At 50.1% G+C, this 21,903-nt stretch overlaps 1 protein-coding gene and 1 long non-coding RNA gene across 3 annotated transcripts in view; one reads left to right on the forward strand and one right to left on the reverse strand.

Annotated features, from left to right (window-relative positions):
- Positions 1 to 1,660: 1,660 nt before the first annotated feature.
- Positions 1,661 to 3,733, reverse strand: LOC119256978 (uncharacterized). The gene is made up of 3 exons (XR_005127945.2): positions 3,408 to 3,733; positions 2,901 to 2,972; positions 1,661 to 1,931 (listed from the first exon to the last, which is right to left on the reverse strand). It is a non-coding gene; the product is annotated as an uncharacterized LOC119256978 (long non-coding RNA).
- A 141-nt stretch (positions 3,734 to 3,874) lies between these two features.
- LOC119257876 (NACHT, LRR and PYD domains-containing protein 1b allele 5-like) overlaps positions 3,875 to 21,903 on the forward strand; it is a 33,398-nt gene continuing 15,369 nt past the window's right edge. For both annotated transcript variants that reach the window (XM_037526208.2, XM_037526209.2), the window contains exons 1-6: positions 3,875 to 3,971; positions 11,295 to 11,326; positions 14,639 to 14,683; positions 18,294 to 18,335; positions 18,657 to 18,686; positions 21,831 to 21,875. In XM_037526208.2, the coding sequence (XP_037382105.1) occupies positions 3,940 to 3,971; positions 11,295 to 11,326; positions 14,639 to 14,683; positions 18,294 to 18,335; positions 18,657 to 18,686; positions 21,831 to 21,875 (226 nt within the window). In that variant the 5' untranslated portion in view covers positions 3,875 to 3,939. The remainder of the gene's footprint in view (positions 3,972 to 11,294; positions 11,327 to 14,638; positions 14,684 to 18,293; positions 18,336 to 18,656; positions 18,687 to 21,830; positions 21,876 to 21,903) is intronic.

Consider the following 21,903-nt stretch of genomic DNA (forward strand, 5'->3'; position numbering starts at 1 on the left):
GGCTCCAGTTCTGGTGAGTTAAGGGATTTCAAGGGTCATTGTAACTACATTCCATATAGAATGCAAGTGTGGGAACAAATCTACGATTGGTCTCATTCGTCCCACTTTATACAAAAAATGGATGTTGAAAACTATGAGTAGCACAGTCCGCATCTAGACTTCCTCCTCTGTGGGAAATGCCCCAGGCAGACCCTCCACCTCACTTTATGAGGTAACCGCAGAATCACCTACCTATAAACTGCTCTCCCTTTTGCAGAGAAAGTGTGATTGAATTCACCAAAGTTAAAAGTGCGAATGTGATGCCACTGTGCTAACTGTAGGATCTTGTTTCCTGTCTGGGTCATTATCTATTGGCTACATAGCAAATTCCCTGCCAGTCCAGCAGCTTAAACACAATGACTATTTTGCAGCTGTGGGGCAGGAACCTAAAAGTGGTTCTGCTGGGCTGTTGGCTCAAATTCTCTCATGAGGCTGAGGTCAAGATGTGCACCAAGATGGCAAGTCCTCAAGAGGCTCTATAGGATGGCAGGATCCCCCCAAGTCATCCATATGTTGTCTTCAGGCCTCAATTCCCACTGGTTGTTGGATGGAGTCTTAGTTCATCATGGCTTCCATGTAGACCCCTCCATAGGGCTGTTCTTAGCAGGGGGTTACCCAGAGTGGGTGATAGAGAGAGGAGTAGAAAGTGGTAGGAGGGAGCAGGGGAATCAAGGAAACCAGTCTAGAGGGAATTGGTCTTTTGTAGGCCAATTGTACAAGTTATAAGTTATTCCTGCTGCTGTGTTCTAGTCATTGGAAGCAACACACAAGGTCTGTGTTTATCCTTAAGTGGAGAGGATTGCAAAAGGCATGAATACAAGAGACAGAGATCCCTGGGGACCATTTTTAGAGGCATGTGGAACCCACTACATTATCCCATAGAAATGAGGATTAGAGCATCTGACACCCACTCTCACAGCGTGGACTGGCTGGTGCATCCATTTGTCATCCACTCACACCTACAGAGCAAACACTGCTTGGGTATTTATGGACAGCAAGGATGCAGCTGACAGGTAAGGCGCCCTTTTGAGGATTCACACTCCAGTGGGAGACCCCTGAAAATAACATTCTTGACATCAAGGGCAATGGCAGAAGGAAGCATAACAGCCTGGGGAAAGTTTTTCAGAGGAGATGTTGTCAGAGGTGGAGAACCCCATAGAAACCTAGGGTGTGCTCTGGGCAGAGGGGAAAGCTGGACAAGGCCTGTAGACCGAGGTGTGTCCTGCACTCTGCAGAGAGGGCCTGCTGCCTGGATGGCTGGCTGAAGGGAAAGTGTGGGAGGAAGTGGGGTGGGTGTACGTAGGGGTACAGGTGGGTACAGGGAATGTATAGAGAAGGTGTAGGGATTTCAGAGGGTCAGGGGTGTATAGGGAACATAGGGGGATTCAGGGAGGGTGTTCACAGGTACAGGGGAGGTGTGGCAAATGAAGCCACAAACTAACTGGGACGTACATCACCAAGGAGCAAAGAAGTCTGGATTTCATTTTAAGGATGACTGAGATATAGTAATTTTCTAATGAAGGAAGTGATCAGATTTCTCTTAGAAAGATCCTTCAGTAAGAATTGGAGAGAGGAGACTAATTAGGCGGCGATGAGAATACTCAGGAAAGATGTGATGAGTTTCTGCACAAGTGTTTATTGGGTACCTCTGGGATGCCCGGCATCGCTAGGTACTGGGTCAGGTCTAACCAAAACAGAACAGGTTCATGCCCTCCCTTGGAGATTGCCTCAGCCATTCAGAGGGGGAGAATCACTAGGATTTTTTGTGAGTTGGGGGAATGGTGGCGTCTTCCAGGTTTCCAGCTCAGTGGACAAGCGGGTAGAGGAAGAGGCAGCTGGGGAAAGGTCCTGGATGAGGTGGGGCGGCTGGTGTTCAGACAATGGAGCCTTCACTGGAGAAAGGGAAACGCATCTTGGAAAGGAACATGGAGATGGCTGGGTGCAGTTCTGTGACTATCCCCACCACTCCTACCCTTTTTTTAGCCAAGAAGTTGAGTTGAGAAAAGTTAAAAAATTCAAATTCTCACAGCAGAGCTGGGGTTGGAACTCACCTGGAAGTTAAAGTTGGTATGAGTAAACAACATGCCAACTTGCATTCTCCACCCCACCCCCATGGTGAACATGAACACCAGACATGTGGGAATCTGAGTTACATGATATTAAGAACCCCAGTTTATGTTTAAAGAGGGTGTAATATTGACCTTGGGTTGTTATCACGATGGCCAAATAATTTATTTTCAATGCCCTCCAGCCAAAGGTCATGAGGAGCACACTTGTAGTTAAACCATTTGGATTTATACCCTTTACACAGGGGAAAATGCATGCCATGGAAACCTAGGTGTCTCAGTAACAGGATGTTAGAAAATAATGTGAAAGAATGTGGGCCTCTGGCAGCTGATTGGGGGAGGCTTTGCTGGCCTTAGGTGAGGTCAGGAAACTGGGTGATTCTATGGATTTACATTCTTGCAGGTGGACAGGGAGGCCAGAGGAGAGTGACTGCAGCCGTCATCACCTCCCATGCAGGATGGCTAGTCTTTGGTCTTGTGGACAATTGCATGTTTTGTCTGTGTTTAGACATGATCAGAGTGGCTTGTTCTTGTGGTCCATCCTGGTCAGAGGGGTCTTGTCTGTTGATGTTCTGTGAAATTGTTTATGCTCAGTTAGGAGCTTATGCTCCGTTAGGAGATGCCAAGGCCAGGTGAGTGCCAGCAGCTCTCCCTTGGACTGGTCTAGCACAGGGTTGGTGTACTCACCCAGCCACCAGCGCTGGACCTTTGTCACAGCGAGGCAGGCTGGGGCGTTCTGGGGCTGAGACATTGGGAGGAATCTGAAGGACACCTGTCCTTTCAGGCCACACTGACCTGTCTCTTCTCAGTCCAGGCACTCCATGAGGTCATATCCGTGAAGTCAGGGGTATTCCAGCCTAAGGAAAACTTCAGATACAGCAAAGGGGGAGTCCATCCCAGCCTCTGCCCTTGCCTCCTTTCTGTGGTTAATGAGTAGTGAGCACCTAATGTGTGCCAGACCTGGGCTAGATGCTCTGGCACTCACCACCTCCTGGAAAAGCCACACAAGGGAGCAACCATGCTGACAGTGGGGTAAAAGAAATCAATGCCAAGGGTCACTGATCTGATCCCACTCCACAGATTTTTAATTTATCAAGATACCATTTGGATTGTTGATGATTTAATGCGCAGTAGTTTGGAAAATGTAGGCATACTCCACCACCCTTACAGTGGGGTCCCTCCCGGCACACACTTGTAGTTAGACGTGAAACCTGGCACGGAACACCAGCGAGTTTACTGATCCTAAGAAAAGAGTCAGGGGAGCGGGGGAGGTGGTTGGTGGTGCCCTGTGAAAATCCTCACATGCGAGAGTATCCGGTCCTGATCAGGTGTCATAAACTCTCCTGAGCTGTCTCCTCCAGAATGGCGCTGATGCTTCCCAGCCGCCGCGGAGCTAGTGTCACGACGCCGAGCTTCCCCGGGGAGAGGGTGCTGACCAGCAGCCACAAGCAGCGGGGTGCACAAGCGAGGCGCGCGCTAGTTTGTCCCTTGGTGCGTTAGCGAGTTTGCACGCCAGAGTGCTCACGTGGGCGAGTGTGCAGCGGTGTGCACGCGCAGGGCCGCCGGTAAGCCGCGTTTCCGTTAGGGGAACCCTGGCCGCCACCCTCGCGGCTGCAGACTCGCGCCCGCGCCCCCTCCCTTCTCCGTCCCCTCCCCGGTGGCTCCGCTCGACCCTCCCGCCCAGTCCCCTCCCCCGAGGCTCTCACTCGCCTCCTCCCTCCCTCCCGGTGCGTGGCCGCCTCCGGGAGCTCCGCGCTGCGCTCCGCGCGCGATCTCCTCCAGCGGCCGCCTCCGCGCGGGCAGAGCGCGGGGCACCCCCCAGCCCCCGGCGACGATGAGCCACTGCGCGGGGGTAGCGGAGAGCAGGTGAGTGGGGTCGGGGCTGGGGGTGGGGAGGGAGAAGGGTCGAGCTGGGCGGGCGGCCGGGCCCGACGTGGCCGCGGCGAGGAGAGGCTCTGCCCCTCCAGCACCCCCACCCCGGGCTCTGCCCGTGCCCTGTCCGGGCGCGGAGGGCTTCGCCGCCGTGCGGTTCCCCTTCCAGGCCGCGCAAACAAAGCGCTTTCTGCGGCGGCGAGGGCCGGCGCGCGCTGGGCCCCCCGCGCCCCGCGGCGGCACCTGGGCGGGCGGGGCGGCGGCGCGGGGCCGCGCGCAGGTGCCCGGGCGGAGGCGGGGGCGCGCAGCTCCGAGGCCCCGCGCGCCGGCCCGGGAGGCGCGGCGGGAGGCGGCGCTGTTGCCTCGGGCTCGCGCTTCCCCGCCACTTCCGCCGCGGCCGCGCTTCCCGCGCCCGCCCCGTGCCCGCGGCTCTCCCCTCGCCCGCGCTCGGGCCGGAGTCCCGGAGCCCCCGGGCCCTGCCCGGCCGGAGCGGGCCCCGCGCCTTGCCCCTCGGCCGCCTCGCCCCGTCCGCGCTCCCCGCGCCTGCAGGTGGCGGGACCGGGCCGCGTGGGCTGCGCTGGTCCCCTGGCCCGGAGCCGCGGGCGCGGAGGGGGGCGGCGCGCGCCCTGGCGTCCGGCGGCGCCTGGGGCCGCGAATACCCGCCTAGCTGTCCTCACGCGCCCCGCGCCCCTGGGTCTGAGCGCTCGGGAGCCCCGCGCGCAGTGGACTTGCAGGGCTGCCCCCTGGGGTTTGCTGGACAGGGTCTGCGATCTGTCAGGCCCGCCAGTTGGCGGTGTGTGCAGGGGAGGTGTATTTCCAGTAATCACTGTCTTTGCCAACGCAAGGACCCTCCCCTCCCCCCAGAGTGGCGCTGGCACAGTGCCTTAAGCAATGCAAGAGTGAAATCATCTTTGCTTGTAACCAAGGCCTCTGACATAACTGCCCATAGACCTTTAAAAGGAGCTGCCTTTTACAAGGACTGTTTATTAAGAGCGGCTTTGGGATGCTTGAACGGCGGGGTGGAATCCCTGTCAACTGCAAAAGGGGCCTGTTGGCCTCTGCGTGTGGTGTTTCATCAAAAGACCCACGGTGGAGGTTTGTGAAACTATCCTTTACCCTCTTGCAGAAAGTTAACCTAAAGTGCAGAAACGCTCAGCAGAGCCTCAGACTGCTGAGAAAGGAGTTCTGGGACCGTCACCGCTGCCAAACAGTTTTCTGCAGGAACTAGAGGGAGCTTGCCAAGGTTTCAAACCTTCATGACTTCAGTTTTTTTGTGGATCTTTAGACATTGGGCCCAGCTTCTCTCAGGAGGGAGGGAGGATTTATTTTTTTCCTGTCCATTAGGAAAACACTGTTGCAATCAGGAAGATAGCCTAGAAAAGCCTGCGCGATTTCGTGCTTTAGGAGGGTCAAGATAACCTCTCCAAGGACATAAACTGACTCCACTTCGAGTATCAAAAACCTTTCTTTCACTCAACAGCAAGACCTGTGAATGAATCATCTTATAGCTATGAGATGACCTGAATCATCTTATAGCTAAAAGAAAAGTTCCCCCCCCAAAACCAGAGAGGAAATGAATTGTCAGTGCATTGGTGAAGTTAGGGTTTGCTTACATCAACTTTGCTAACTGAACTTCTCCACTTAGAGCCAGGACAACTGACCCTCCAGGTGTTACTAAGATGTGAGCCCTGACCCCACCCCCACCCTCCACCCCTCCCCGTCAGAATTTGCTAGTCTGCCCTCTGATCACTGGCCCATTTGAGGAGTAGCTGCTAGTGTGGCAGCTCTGGGTCAGAGAAGGTGCATTCTCAGTAACCTAAAGCACCACACGTTTCCTGCTGTTGCTTGTGATTTTTAGCAGCTGCATAAGTAGGCCACCCTGATACTTAGGTAGTTTCACTTTTTTTTTTTTTTTTTTGCCGTTTAAACTTTATTTTTGATGCTGAGGGATAGGATCTTTACTTTCTGTGTAACTAGCATGTTTCATCAGTCATTTATGTGTCCACTGAATGTTTTTTTCCTGTGCAAACTACCAAACAATGCCTTGGATGTCAGGGATGTGGACTCCTTAGTCCCTTTCTCATACTCTCTTTTTAGTTCCCAGCGCTGCCCCGACTTGTAAGCAAAACATAGCAGAGCAGTGCAGTTAGTCCAGTTATCCAGGTGTCTGTCAGACATTGTTGGCTCAGGCTGGGAGGAGAGAAGGATTCCGTTCTACCGGGCTGAGCCATGGGAGTCTCCCTTACCCCATACGTTGCCAGGCCAGAGAGCTTGCCATTTCACCCCTGCTGTCCCCTCCCTGCTGGAAATGTTCCAGCTGCCTCCCTCTTCCCTGCCAATCTAGTTCCAGCATTTTCAGTCCTGGCCCCATCCTCTTTGGAGCCCATTGCACAGAGATGTCATTGACAGTTACAAGAAGTAAGAGGAGTGAACCCAGAAACTGTCCCTCTAATTCCTGCCACCTCATAGCTGCCTTTAGGCTGCACCCTCACCATACCTCTTCACTTGCCTCCTGGCACCCAGGTCATTCTCCATTCACAATGCAGCCTGCAAAGCTAAAGCTCTAATACTTTCCTTTTCCTTTCCTGTGATGCTGAAAACCCTTTGGGTGTGTGGACACAATCATATAGAAAACACAAGCATCTTCCATGTGTCCAACTTGAGAGATCATTGCAAAGTGAACACATCTCTGTGACCACCATCCTTACTATCATATCCCTCTCCCCCAGAGGAACCAGAGATTGGCTTTCCTGTTTGTAAACTTTCTAAGAGTGGACTCAAATAGCGAATGGTTTTTGTGTCTCGCTTCTCTTGTGGAATGTTATATTGTGAGCTGGAGCCTCATGATTGTGTGCATGCGGTTCATTGGTTCTCCTTGCCACGGCACTCTGTTATCTCTGTCTCTGACTCAGACTCATTTTATTCATCCATTTGACTTTTGATGAGCCTGCAGTTGTTTCCAGTTTTTGCTTCTTACAAATCTGGTGCAGTGACTCTTTTGATACTTAAAGACCTACCTGTTTCACTGTTATTTTTCCTGCTATTGTAATTGACAGAAGGAGAGGCTCAGGGGTGGGTCAGCTCAGTGGATTTCCCATCTGTGACAGTGCTGAGCACCTCCAGAAGCACTGAAGACTGTGCTTCAACCAGAGACCTGGAAGTAGAAGACAAAAGCCAGGGGATGAATTCTGTGACGGGTACACTGATTGGAAGCTGTGGTCTTTGGAGAATGCAGAAAAAAGCTATTGGGTGATGATGGGAAACCAGCCAGACTCAGGAAATGTCCCCTGGTGGGGCAGGATGCCCACTTCTCTCCCTTCACCTCTCCCCACCTTCCCCTTGAGTCCTGATCACCCAGGACCTGGTCCTAGAGGGCTTGCTGCTGTGGAGGGATGCGGTGGCCAGCTTCCAGCTTGGTTCTGAATGAGGCAGCAGTTTCCTTGGAAGTTGCCCTAAAGTCACCTAGCCTCCAGAGGCTATTTCTCATCTAGTACTACAACTTTTTTTTTTTTAAAGATTTATTTATTCATTTACACAAGAACCGGGGTACACGCCAGATGTGTGGAAGGGTGAGAGGATTCACCAGAGACAGAGCGGGGAACGGAACAGGCAGACTGACCAAAATACACTGCTGAGGGGAGCAGCGGGCAAGACAGGAGAGGTCTGCCGCGCCATGTGGGACCCTCATGGGATCAAACTGGCGCTGCAGAGGCTGCGGGCAGCTTCACAGCGCTGTGCTCAACGGCCTGCGCCACCAGAGGAGGCCCTAGTACTACAACTTCTTTTTGTGTGTGGCCACAGATATATATATATTTTTTTAATTGTGGGACCCTCGCTGGCGGCTGGGGAAGGAACCTGCGCTGCAGAGGCTGTGGGCAGCCTCCCAGCCCAGTGCTCAACCGCTGCGCCACCAGGGGAGGCACCACAGATTTTTTTTTTTTAATTTTTCTTACATTATTCATTTTTGTTCAATATTTGATTTCTCCCCTCATGTGTAGTCCCCATAATTCCCCCACCACCCAGGCACCCATGAACTGTCACCACAGTTCCTTGTGCTCTTCCCTCCCCTGTTTTGACCCCTCTCATTCCGCCTCCCCTGCTATATGCCTTAGCTCTATGGTTTGTCTGCAAATTTTATCTTTTTCCTGATCCTTTGTTTGGTTTCCTTATATTCTTCCTGTAAGTGAGGCCAGCTGATATTTTTCTTTTTCCTCTGACTTATTTCGCTCAGCATAATCCCTTCCAGCTCCATCCATGTTGCTGCAAATGGCATGAGTTTATCTTTTTTGATCGCTAAGCAGGATTCTGTTGTCCAGCACTACAGCTTCTGGAGCATGCCACTGTCTTTTGTGACCTGGGGGACTGAAATTGTCTTTAGGGGAGTACCTGGGTCATTTGGCCTCATCAAAAGCGGTTCTGAGCCTGCAGGTTTTTGGAGGTGTCCAAGGTCATAGCAGTTTCTGGGACTTTCACTGCATTACTTCCTTTGCTCCACTTTCAAATCCTCTCAGGTGGAAACAGACTTGAGTGGTGGCCGCCCAGCCTCCTACGGTTGCTGTCAGTCCATTTGTGACAAAGTCAGTTGCCCCATATCCCTGCCCCCTCCTCGCCCCTGTACTACACATGCCTCCTGCCCTTCCTGGAGCTTGATCACCTCCTTCCTGCTTTAGACAGAAGCAAGCCTCTCTCCGCCCCAGCTTCTTCCTCTCTTGGCCATTCCTGCTTGTTCTTTGTGGTTCAGCTTCAGTCCCACTTCCCGGGAGGCCTTCCCAATTCCTCAGTCTCAGCTCTCTTGTCTCACAGCCCTTCCTTTCCACACAAAGTTCTCGGTCTGAGAGGCACAGAAAGAAGCCTGCGGTTGCTTCCTTCTGTCAGCATGCCTAGCACGTGATGCACACGCGTCTGGTAAATGGATGAATGGAGGAGACACCTAGGGGCCTGAAACTAGCTGTAAGTTTGTGTCAGCTTTATCACTTGCTTTGTGACCTTGGGTGCTTGTTCACGGAACCGCTCCCAGAACCCCAGCTGCCCCTCTGTAAATGATGCATCTGACTCGCAGACCTTGCGGTTTCCTTTCAGTTTCAACTTTTGGAGTCTGGCGGCTAGAGATCCTGTTTGGGGGAGGGAGGCGCTTTGAAAATGCAAGATGGCTCTAGCATTGTGTTTAACCAGCCAAGTAGACTTATTGAGACAATTAAATGAGAGAATAAAGATCTTAAACACCCCAAAGAGAAATAACAGGAGTGTTGTTTTCTTCCTGTCTTTTCATTAATTCATCAAAGACTCTGCCTCAGTGGATCAGAAAAACTGATCTTAGAGCGCACCCCATATTGTTCTAGCGGTCCCCAGACTGTCCCTTGGGACGAGCTGTGCTTAATGGGTAGTAAAGGTTTGGGTGCCAATGGGGAGGACAGTGCCATCACTCTCCGTTCTCTGCCTTGCACACCCAGTTCCAAGGGGTGCCCCAACATAATAGTACTTGTCCATGGGACACCCAGAATTGGGGTGCATGACCTGCAAGGCCACACGGCAACTCAGGGAGTGGGGTGTGTGCTTGATATGCAGGGTGTGCTTGGACACTGCAGGTCTTTCATGCTGGGGAGGCGTGCTGGGTGGGAGACAGCGCAGGGTCCTGAGGAAGCAGGCTTCAGATAGGAAGCAGCGAGAAGCCATGGAAGGGTCAAAATGTGGTCAGGCCACACTGATAGTCACATGAGGGGGACGCAAGAGGGTGAGGCTGCAGACAAGTACAGTGACTGAGGCGGTGACAACCACCCAGCCAAGTGAGAGCCGGTAAGCACGGTTGGTGAGTGTTCAGGGCATGGGCGAAGGACAGTAGGAGTGCTTGGGAGGACTCGGATCAGCTGCTTGAAGAGGAGGAGAGAACAAGAGCTGGCGATGACCTGGGGGCTCCAGGGAAGTGACCCATGAGGGTGCCTGCCAAGGCAGGTCAGGAAGTGTAGGGTATATGAAGTGGGAGAGCTATAATTAAGTGGAACTTGGGAAGAGCCGTGGGGAGGAGGTCAAGATGTAGGATCTGAAGACTTGACCTGGAGGCCAGCAACAGGGCCGTGTGGGGAGTGGGGAGGGTGATCCTGGTCAAGTGCCATCCAGGAGGCTGGGTATGAAGCCCTGGGAGAGAGGAGGGGTCCCTGTGTGTGTGTGGGGGGGTGGAGGCCAGGAGTAGACCAGGTAAGCGGGGTACCTGGGCTCTATGGGGAGTGTCACCTGCATCATCTGGAGAGAGGGCTGGAGTGGCCACTGGGTCTGCAGGCAGGAGACTGTGGCTCCAGCTAGAGAGGTTTGGTGACAGGAGAGCAGAAGCTAAGTGGCTTTTAGTCTAGGAGAGTGTGGGGGTGGGACGGTGGGGACTACTAGTAGAGCTGTTTGCACCAGAAGGGCAGCAGTTGAGGGTGGAACAGCAGGTGCAGGGAAGCCCTGTCCATGCACTGGGGACTGGGAAGTGAGAGCTTTTCATTTCCCAAGTCTGCTGCTCTCCCCCTGACATTTTAGGATGGGGTACTTTCTGGAAAAAGTACCTTTGGCGATTTTGCCTTTTTTTTTTTTTTTTTTTTTTAAGGTTTATTTATTTTTATACAAGAGCTGGGGTGTAGGCCAGAGGTGTGGGGGTGGGTGTGAGAGGATTCACCAAAGACAGAGTGGGGAGTAGAACAGGCAGACGACTGAAGTACACTGCTGAGGGGAGCAGCGGGCATGATAGGGGAGGTCTGCTGCGCATTGTGGGTATCTCTCTGGCTGGCTGGGAATCGAAATGTGCTGCAGAGGCTGTGGACTGCTTCCCAGCACTACACTCAACCTGCTGCACCACCAGGGAGGCCCCGATTTTGCCTTTGTGCCATATAGCATGTACACTGAAGCAGACCAGCTGGTGGAGCCCGCCTCTCATGCAGGCCGCACAGGGACCTCCATCACACTTGCCCTGCTGGTGACTGTAGCTGAGGGAGGAGGCCACAGGGCAGCAGTGAGAGGCTGTGACAGGGGCTGAGGGCTTACAGGGAAGTGGCCAGGGACCTCGAAGACTGAGGCCAGTGATGCAGGTGTCGATGGGATGTGACTCAGGACTGGCTGCCTGGGGGCTGCTGTGAGTCAGCGGTGCTCCTGGGTGTGACTAGCAAGAAGGAAGCCCTATTTATCAGAGTGGTTTGGAGTCAGGCCACAGGTGGAGGGGGCCATTATGGAGGAGAAGCTTCTCTAACCTTCCGGAGAAACATAGTGTGATCATTTTTGGAGATGTTCATAGTTTTTTGTACAAAATTAGTATCAGCTTATAAAACAGTTTTTCTTTTCTTGTTCTAGCGATGATCACAATGCCTCCTCGGAAGAAAAAGGTATAGTAATACTGAGTTATTGAGAAGTTTAACCTATATATTTGCATTTTTTGAAAATGTTTTCTTCATTTATTGACTTAATAGCTTTGTCAGATTTATGCCTTTGCAGACTTACAGAAATAGAAATGTAACTAATGTAACTAATTGTTAGTTTAGGATAATGAGATAGTGACAAATTTTTAAATTTTCCTTGAGGTTATTTTGCAGCAGATTTTCAGAAAAGTAAATTGTAAAGAATTTGGGGCTTTGTAGCTTTTTACAGTGTGAGAGTAGAAAATAAATGCAATTATATCTTATTCCTTTTAAACACTAGGTCTAATGTTCTTTTTAGTCATAGTTAAAATTCAGTACAGGCACACCTTGGAGATATTTCAGGTTTGGTCCCAGACCACCAGTGAAGCAAATATCACAATAATGTAATTCACCCCAAGTTTTTGGGTTCCCAGTGCCATGGAGAAGTTATGTCTATACAGCACTATGTCTGTCACGTGTGCATTCGCACTATGTATGAAACAGCAATGTTCACACCTTAATTAAATGTGATGTGGATACCACCACATACCATGGAAGAACTGTGCCATCACACTTGCTCCCATAGGTTTGCCACGAACCTTCACTTTGTGAAAAATGCATTATCTTTGAAATACGAAAGAAGCGAAGCACAATAAAATTTTCCTGCAAATGTAAAGATTATAGGAGCATCCTCAACGGAGTTCTACAGACTTTGCATATGTGTTAACTATTTTCTTTAATACTGAAATGTTGTCAATTTTAGATACTTAATGAAAATAGCAACATATAATCCTTTCTCCATTCCCTACTCCCCACTCCCCCCACCCCCGGCCCTTGTACCCTCCAGTAACATATAATCCTATCCCTGAAACTGGGTCAAATAAAAGCTTTCATTGAAGAAATAAATCAGGTCTTGGTCAGGGGTTGGTGTGGACTGCTGAGGGTTAAATTTCCCTTTGGGACTTTGTTATTTGTTACTAATATACATATTTCCTTCTCTCTTTGTCATTCTGTGGCTGAGAGCCCCTCTGGAGGGTGGTTCTGGGGGCTACTTTCAATTTAGGTGTTAACCTTGTCACTTGGCTTAGAAAGCCCTTAGCTCATTCTTGGGCTGCTGTCTTTTGCACTCTGGGATTTTTTCATAGTTTAATTTTCCATGCAGAACAATAATCGCCCTGCAAAGGTATGATGATGAAAATCTAGTCAAGGTTTCTGTAGTTTGACTGGAGCATGGGGTTGTGGGATTTCATGTATCTGTCTAGAATTGGTGGGCTCTGCTGTTTTCACAGTGCTTGAGCTGAGCCTCACTGCCAGTAAACACACTCCTTTCTTTGGTTTTGACTCTGCTTCTGTCTGCCAGAAATCTGAAATACCTCTCCCTACTGTAACCTCTGGGACTTGTTTCAGTGCTGTTCAGCTGGACTAGATGTGCTGGATCCCTCGCCTTCAGGGGGTGGTCTCAATTTCTCTCTGAGACCAGCAAAATGCAACCTTCTTTTGTATTGTTATGATTTTGTGTAATTGTTACGGGAGGGGGGCATCCAGACCCTGCAAACCTGCCTGCTCTAAATAGGTTCTGCCATCCACCGCATCAACACAAAACATGTAAGACTTTAATGGGAAGGAACTTTAATAAAACTAGGAAACAATACAGGTAAGGCAAAGAGTCTAGTTTCTAAATGAAGCACCCAAAAGTTACCCGTCCCCTCGTGGGTAAAAATCCATCCATATGGGATCGGCCCAGAGCAAGGCCCCAAAACCTGTCACAAGTCTAAAGCATCTTCCAGTAGGCACCCACAGAAAAGGGTCAGAAACAACCAGACAAGCCCGGAAGGAAAAGAGCAAAATCAAAATCAAGGTAAAAGCTGCCATTGTCACCTCGCCACGGGTCTCACCCACATCTATGTCACCCAGTCCACAACCAAAAGGCAAGTGTAGTTTCTTCACGTGTCTCTTGGCTCCATGTGCCTCCTCCAGGTCTCCTTCTGGCTCTCCATCCTGCTTCCTTCCTTTTCAATCTCCTCTGCAGCTTTTTCTTCTCCCTGCTCAGCTCCACCCCACTTTGGGTGGGGCAGGGAACCTGGAACTTTCCGCTTTCCTGGGGACCATCCTGTTACATAATGATTTGTCTAATGCACAGCTACTCCCTGCTCCCCCATTGCATTGACTCATTAGCTGTTTCCTGGGGTGTGGATTTTTCTCCTAATTTCTGCGGAGTGCCCATCATAGAGTGGACACTAAGTCGGTGCTGGTTAAATTGAAGGGACAGCAGTCTCTGTCTGAGCCCAAGAGCATTAGTCAATCAGAACTTGACCCTGTTGTTTACCAGCTGAGTGTGGGTTGCTGTCCCTGTACAGGTGAAATGGAAGGCCGTGTCCTGCTCTCTGGGGTGTTCTGATTGAGCATGCCATTCGTACAGACGAAGGGCATGATAGACCGGAGCAATCCTTCCCTCGTGGATGTTATTTGACATTGTTGGTAGCTCCGGTCCCTCCCTCCACCCTCTCCTTTATCTGTCACATCCCATCTACTGTATGTTCTTTGCAGGCCACCCACTCCGCATAGACTCTCAACATGTGTACGTCTGATTGCTGCAGTAGCCTTTCGTATCACACCTTCTGCGTCTCACCCATCCTGAATGCCAGCCCCTCCACTGTCCCCCTAAATCCTGGGGACATCAAGTCCAGTCCAGCTGGAAGCCCTCATGGAATTCTGTGACTCCCCTGTGGAAGAACCATCTGGATTCCTAATTGCCTTCCCTGGTCCCACCTTAAATGACCTACTTCAAATCCTTATCTTCAACCCATTGGTGTCCTCAGTCATTCCATTGCTGCCTGAATTGCCTTTTAATTGTGGGAGAACTTTGACTCTTTGGTATAGCAACTCCATTGTCTGCCCTTCATTTGCAAAATGTAAATCCAGGTGCTTTTTCTCCTTTCTGGTGTCAAGTTACTTATTGCCAGGAATGGTTTTAGGGAACTGCTGAGCTGATCAAACAAAGAAACAATAAAGTTCCTTTGGCACAATAATGAGAGATTACCTGGGAACCAACCAAATGTAATTATACAGTTTATGGCTTTCTGTTGTCTCTCTGTGAGAATAGCTCTATGCCCCTCCCGACATGGCCTCATTTGCCACAGTAGCTGTTAGGTAGCGTGAACACTCGAGGTTGTTTGGGTCTAAGGAGGGGATTTGATTTATAGAAGAGGGAACTTACGTAATTAGTGACTTTCACAAAAATCAGTACATTTTATTTTATTCTTATATTTATGCTGTTAAACTTTCTTTCTCAAAATTTAGATTGCCCTAGCCCCATCCTAGACACTTCAAAGGACTCTAAATCAGGTAAGGGTTGTGATTAATATTGATAAATGCCCAAAATAAAATTTTGATGAAATAACCAAATTATGGCAAGAGACAATCTAGTTATATTTCTGTTTAACATCAAATAGTTTGAGTGAAAGGTATGGACTTTCATCTTCTATTTGAAAGAGTCAAATACATTTCAAAGTTTTATTATTATCTTGCTTTGTGAAATCGGTAACTTTAAAGTTTGGTGATAAAACTGTACCTGGTGAAGCTGGAACAGCAATTAGGCCATTTTGTGGATTGACCACACTGACCTGATACAGAATCCCCCACATAGTGGTGGACTCGTGGCTGGGATAGTCATGGGAGGCTTCCTTGAGAAGTCATGGTAAATGAACTTGGAAGGATGAATTGGGGGTAACAGGGCAAAGGAGGGGAAAAGAGCAGTCCTAGTCCATGAGACTGGCAGGTGCCAGGCCCTGTGGTGGGAAAGCTTTCTTCAGAGGTGGAGCTATTCCCACGCCTGGAGTCAGAGTGCGGGAAAAGCAGACCAGGCCCTGGTGTGTTTGTAGAGACGGACAGGGGCTGGAGTCCAGAGATGTGCAAATGGCCAATAATTGCTTCATACTCATGAGGATGGTTATAATAAAAATGAGGTTGGATATTGGTTTTGTAAGATGAAGATTAGAATGGTTGTGCAGGAACAGCCCTCCCAGCTGCCTTCCCTGCTGTCTGTGCCCTTGACACCTCGGGCAGTGTCTGAGTGGAGATGATGTAGTTTTGCAGAGTGAGTGCGGGGTCCTTGGGTTCACTCTGGGAAAAGTGTCACCAGAGCTCCCGTTTCAGTGGCGCGCGAGTTCCCCAGGCACGTTTCTCCACTAGATAGAGACGTTAGTCGTATTTAAAGAGCAGGTTTATTAGGGAAAGGAAAAAGGGACAGGTTTTGCTAAGAGAGGCCTGTATGGTTGCAGGTAGGCAGCCTTGACAGGTTACTGGCAGACAGGAAGCTGCTGCCCTGCGGAGGGAGAGGGTTGGTGAAAAGAAGCACCTGCATAGTCACAGGTGGGCAGTGGGAGTGCTGCCCCGAGACTGCGCAGAGACTGCACTGATATAGTCCTTTTCTCTTTGGGAGGGGTCACTCCTCCGTGGAGTGGCCTGCTTGTTGCCTATGTTGGGTAACAGGCAAAACTAGAAAGTCACCAGAGATTCCAGGGTGGGCCCAATCTCCATATCTTTACCCTCAGGACTGTGCTCCACTCCCTGTAGCATCTGATCCTGCTTGTGATAAGGCACTGGTGCCTGAGGGTCATGACCGCTACAGCTGGTTATTCCCCTCGACCCCCACCTCCTTGTGTGAGTCAGGTTTTAGTCTTGTGAGGCCTCCTTTCCAGTTTTTCTATTCTTGTCCTCCATCATTCAGAACTCTGCCCAGCAGAGTTCTGCAAAGTGTCACTCAGATGCTCCGATGAGGTTAGGGGAGAGTGGGGTGGGGTCTGTTTGGTAGATCATGTGGGACTGGATTTGTCAAGGACTATGGGTAGATCTTGCGAACTGAGGACTGAGCTGATGTGGCAGGAGGGGTAGAGGGCAAGGCAGGGAGCCCCAGAGGAGGGTGGGAACAACCCTTGACATTAGCCTCAGGGAAGGAGAGTGCTGGGCAGGCTTGTGGCTCTGCCTGGCTGTCAGGTCTCTGTCCAGCTGTGGACACAAGGAGGAGGCTAAGGTCTGCACCCCCCCTCCCTCCCCTGCCAATCTGCTTGTGCTCAGCTCAGCCCAGCCCCGGTTGAGAGAGGTGCGGGGTCTCTCCAAGTGAGGAAGGCTGGTGTGCTGTGCTCCCTCCCATTCAGCATGCTACTTTCAGATTCCCTCTCTTCCTGTCTCATCTTCGCTTTTAAAAAGTCTGCTTTGAAAAGTTTAAGCTTTTCTAGTTGAACTAAAGGGATCAAAAGAAGGAGTTAGAATTTTTGCTGGCGCCGAAGGACAGCAAGCAGGTGGGACAAGAGAAAGTCCCTCTGGGAGCTGTTTGCATGTGGCTTCCCCAGAGCAGAGGTTACGCCATCACAGCGCTCACTCACAGCGTCACAGGCAGGGTCAGTGCTTCATAAGCAGGGGTGTCCAGTGGCTGCTGGGAATTTAGGAGTGAGAGTGACCTGTTAGTAAAGACAACCACCACTTAATTAGCACCGACAGTGTGTCAGGCCCAGGGCTCCTCACAGACATCTTATTTAAATGCTTCCCAAATTTGTGCTGTGGGGCAGAAAAATGATCCCATTTAGAGGGGTTGCAGGATGGGGCAGGGGGAGAACCTGGAGTCAAGGACCAGGTAACTGTGAAGGTGAACTGAAGTGGTGGCCCCAGTCTCCCCCCTTTTCATGCTGCTGGGGTCTCCATAACAGCCTCTAAGTATAAAAACTGAAATCATTCATCAGAAAAAAAAAATCCCAGAAGTCTGAGCTGCAGGTGGGACCTCAGCTGGGGTTGGTCCAGGCACGGTCACGTGCTGCAAAGGCCCCAGACTCCTAGAGGGAGCGCTCAGGGTCCCTAGAGGGGGGTGGCTTCGCATATTCCTTTGTTGAGCATTGTGTGTGGGAGAATCAAGCTCACCTCATTGGCAGTTGTGAGGACTAGTGCATAAATGAGCAAATTTATGGAAAGGAGTAAATAACACAAAATAATTGCTATTAGCAGTTACTATTACTGTTCTCATTATTTGCAAATCTTTTCCTTCCTCCATGTAACTTTTGCTAATCTCTGGTTCTGGTGTGCGTAGGGGGCTTTCTTCGTCTGCTCACCGAATCCTAGTCTGAGTGGAGGGTGGGAAAATAGATTTCACAGAAAATAGAAGCAGCGGTGGCAGTGGGAGTGGAGGGATGGCCTTGGCTGGAGGAGTGTGTGTGGGCTGTTTCTGTGGTCAACCCGGGGAGGTCTGGGTGCCCCAGGAGGTGGAGTAGGATACACGGATTTGGGAGTGGGTGGAATGACCTCGTGGGGCTATCCAAGTGGAAAGAATGCAGGGAACAGAAAGTGGCATCTGGGGCATTAGTAGTGGGAGTGAGGTGAGGAGGAGGCAGGAGGCAAGTGGGGGCAAGGGAGGTAGGAGAACCAGACAGACACCCCAAGAGAATGGGTCGTGCAGGGAGGAGGGAGTGGCGGGGCCCTCCTTGTGGGAGCTGTGGGTGCAGGCTTTAGCAGCGGGCCTTTGCAGAAGGGAAAGGGTTTCCTCACTGGCTGTGGAATGGAGGTCGGATCACAGTAGACTGAAGTGCTGAGTTGGGGTGAGGTGGGAGGGCACGTTCTTGGGGACCACCTTTTCCAGAGTAGATGAAGAATGTGGATGTCTGTCCTGTGCATCAGAGGAATGACATCTGCATCCAAGAATTCTGCCCTGTCGTGCCCAATAGCTCGTGCCCATGAACCTCCTGGATTCACGAGTGCAGGGGCAGGACTGGGCAGCTCTCAATGTGGTTATGCAGCCCACGGATTTAGATGATCAGAGTGTATCACCCGTTTCCAGAGAAGAATCGGCTCCCTTTTAGGCAAATCGGACAAGCTGTGGGCTCAGTGAGAGCTGATTGAAAGAAGCTGGTAGCAGAGCTGGCTCTGTTGTACAGCATTTTGATTTCTGTTCACTTGTGTGCTTGTTCAGGAGAGGACAGTTCTTCTGAGAGCAGCTCTGAAAGCGAATCTGGTAAGTGAAGCATTTCTTTATTGGTAGAATTCCAGTTAAACACACAGAACTTTGTTTTTATTTTAAAATAATGGGCCCATCACTTACATTGCCCGAGGACATGAATTATGCTAGCATGGTTTTGTAGAGTGCTGAAAAGGTACTTACATGGTAAGTCGTTTCTGGTTGGCAAGCAAAGTGGCATAACAGGATGGGCTGAAGAAGAGACAGGAAATGGTTGCCATTGGTGAAAGGCAAACATTTCACCTCTTCTGCCTGTTTCCCTTTAGTGGTCATATGAATCTGATTTAGACTCTTTTTTCTTTCCTTTTTTTTTTGTAGATGATGAGGAGCCAAAACCAGAAAAAACAAGTGGGTATATCCTTCCTCTGAATTTTCCTTTTTTGTTGTTGAAAAGAAGGTGAAGGATGGCCTTTAGGATTTTTAAAGTGGCAAGATACTTATTCATTGTTGTTTCCTGTGCAAAGCTGAATTAAATGTTACAAAACTCCTAAGCATTTTGGGAACCTGAGCTCAGCACACTTGGGACACGAGGGCCGTGATGCCGTGACTGCTTGTGTGGTTCTGCATGTCCAGTGCCCCGAGGAGAGGAGAAGGAGAGCTGGATGGCACCTGCAGTGTGGCCGCGGCTCACAGATTATCACCACGTGATAAGCTTTTGTTGCTGAAATGTACCATTTGTGATTTAAAGTTCCTGGCTTGCTATTTTGGCTATTTGTGAACAACTTGAATATGAAACCAATTTAAGGACGGATTCTAAGTAGAAAATGTGGTATGTGTCTACAGTTTTGTGGGTGACTAAGCTTATATTTTAACCTATTTTATTTTAGTGTAGGATCCCCCTACACCCACTCTCACACTGTGATCTGCCCGTGATCACTAATACCATAGCATGACATAAGCAGGGTCCTCTGTAATCCTTTAATGTAATCCCTACACTCACCTGTCCGTCCACATTTAATCTGATCCTCTCTGCTGTTCCCCTGTGGGAGCACATGAAGATGATTGTGAACTCCTTGAAGCATATTGTGTATGGATAAGAACCCGTGATTACCTTGCTGTCTCGGAGTTGGTGTCATTTTCTGATGCCCATAAGGAAAACATGTGTACCACCCCTCGTACTCCCAATCCTCTTGATTCATCATGGATTATGTCATCCTTGAAAATTTCCATCCAAAGTGCAGACTCCATATATTGGATGAAGAGAGAAATGAAATTAGAAAGCTGTGTATTAGGATCAGGTCTTTGTTGCTCTTGGCTAATAATGGGATAAACTCCATAGGGACACAGAGTAGAGAGTCAGCACTGGCCAGGGCCTCACCAGGGCAGGTTGTCCCAATGTACAGCGTTTGGAGTCCTCGAGGTCTCACTTGGGTAGGAGTCTGGGATCAGACAGGGCATTTGTGGGGCAGGAGGTGGCTGGTCCCAGGGCTTGGCTGAGTTAGCCATGTGTTCCTTGACAGTGGAAGTGCCCTGTGCCTTGTGTGGGTAGGCTGAGGATGCTTGTCCTTGGATCTAGCTCCACCCTAGCAGCCTGGACTTCCCCTATGGTCATCTCTCTGTTGAAAGGCCTGGTATCCTCCACATTTGGGGGAGACAGGAGAGGCACCCTCCTATTACCTCCACTTTAACAACAGATAGAATGACCAGGTCAGCTGCCCTGGTCATTTGTAGGCTGGCTGTCCAGCCTACATGTCTTCTACTCTGAAGTCACCTGCCTCATGTATTGAAGAGAAGTTGTGGTTTATAAATTGGGGAGCACTGCAGTACTGGGAGACCTAGAGAACTGCTGCCTGTGCTGGTCAGTTAGGATTCTGTAACCTTCTTCCCTTTTTCTGCTCCCAAGGCAAAAAGCAAGACAGAAGCAAGTCGGGTGTGGATGAAATACTATGTAGCTGTGCAGCCAGATATATTGTATCAGTTAGAATTTTATGACCCTTTATCAGACAGAGATGAGGAAACCTGATTGGAGGGATTGTATGGTGCAATACTTGGGTCAGTATTTTAGAACCTTCAGATCTATAGTATTATGAGCCCAGAACTCTCAACACTTTTAGTCTCTATTTGCCATTTCAGCTTAATGCTGTTTTTTTTTAAAGATTTATTTATTTATGCATACAAGAACTGGGGCACAGGCCAGAGGTGTGGGGATGAGAGGATTCACCAGAGACGGAGTGGGGAGCAGAACAGGCAGACTGAGTGAAATACACTGCTGAGGGGAGCAGTGGGTGAGCAGGAGAGGTCTGTTGCGCCATGTGGGTTGCTCCCTCGTCAGCCAGGATCGAACTCGTGCTGCAGACAGCTTCATAGTTTGCATCTTAACCCCTTGCGCCACCAGGGAGGCCCTTAATGCTGTTTTTTAAAGATGGTTTTTCTCTTGCATCCCTGGGCGCTGGACACAGCCCAGGTGCCTGAGATCAGGCAGCTGTGTAGCTGGGCAGGAACACTGTCTCCAACCTGCACGTGTGGGCAGTGCCCATCTTACTCGTGGGATCACCCTCCTGGAGGTTGTTCAGCTTTTAAGATATGAGCCCAGGTATTTGGCACATTAGATCTTCCCCCAAGGGAAGGGTAGTGGTTGTCTACTTTAGAATTCTTGGATTTCTTAATGATCGCTACCATTGCCTTAGGAAAATAATGTTTACTATAACAGCTAACACAGAAGGCTTGCTGAATGATTGCCAGGCACAACCCCTGATTTAATTTTATAACTTTGTGGGGGCAGTCTTATTCTAACCCCCATTTAACCAGCTAGGAACATGAGACAGGGACGTAATGACATCAGTAGACAGCCAGAGTCATTCAGCTGGTGACCACTGTGTAAAAGGAAAATCCATCTCTGTTCCCTTTCATAATACATTATGTACCTTGGAATTCTAGTGTTCAGAGAGTAGTCTTCCCAGGCCCGAGGGATCCAGTCCTTATGATGCTTGCTTTTGGTGGGAGAGACAGGAGCAGGCATGCTGAAGTGTGTGCTGTGCCAGGTGGGGTGGGGGCTCTGGAGGGAGAATGAGCATCCAGCGGGCCCTGCCCTAGGGGTAACAGGAAAGTCTCCCTGAAAAGGTGGCATTTGAGCAGCAACAAAGCTGTGCGGCAGCAGCAGCAGAAATACTTATGGGAGGAATGGAGAGGACAGAGGCCCCAACTGCTGTGCCCTGGTGTCAGATGGGGCATATAATGGTGTTTGGAAATGGAGGCTGGTAGGGGATAAAGTGATAGGGCTTACCTTCTAGGGCCTGGAGCCACATTTAGGGAGTTTGCATGCTAAGACAGAGCCCCTTACAGTAGTTCTAGTTTAAAGGTGCATAAAGCCAGATGTTCCTGTTTTGTTTCCAAGTTAATCTCTAACTCTGCTCACCTGGAGGGTGATCCCAGCGAGCATCATCCCGGGAAATGACTCCAGCTCGGGGTGACTGAGCTGCTTGCCGGGGTGAAGATAACTAATGACAGGGTCTTCGGTGATCGCTGATACCCTGACTCTTCTTGTCTTCACAGATGGGGAGCTAGGAGAGTCTTCTCCGGAGGAGGCACCTACTCTGGGTAAGTTTGAGGCCGTGTGCCTTGTTTT

The sequence above is a fragment of the Talpa occidentalis genome, unplaced genomic scaffold, assembly GCF_014898055.3.
Source record: "Talpa occidentalis isolate TD23 unplaced genomic scaffold, MPIMG_talOcc4v2.1 talOcc4.4, whole genome shotgun sequence".
NCBI lineage: Eukaryota > Metazoa > Chordata > Mammalia > Eulipotyphla > Talpidae > Talpa > Talpa occidentalis.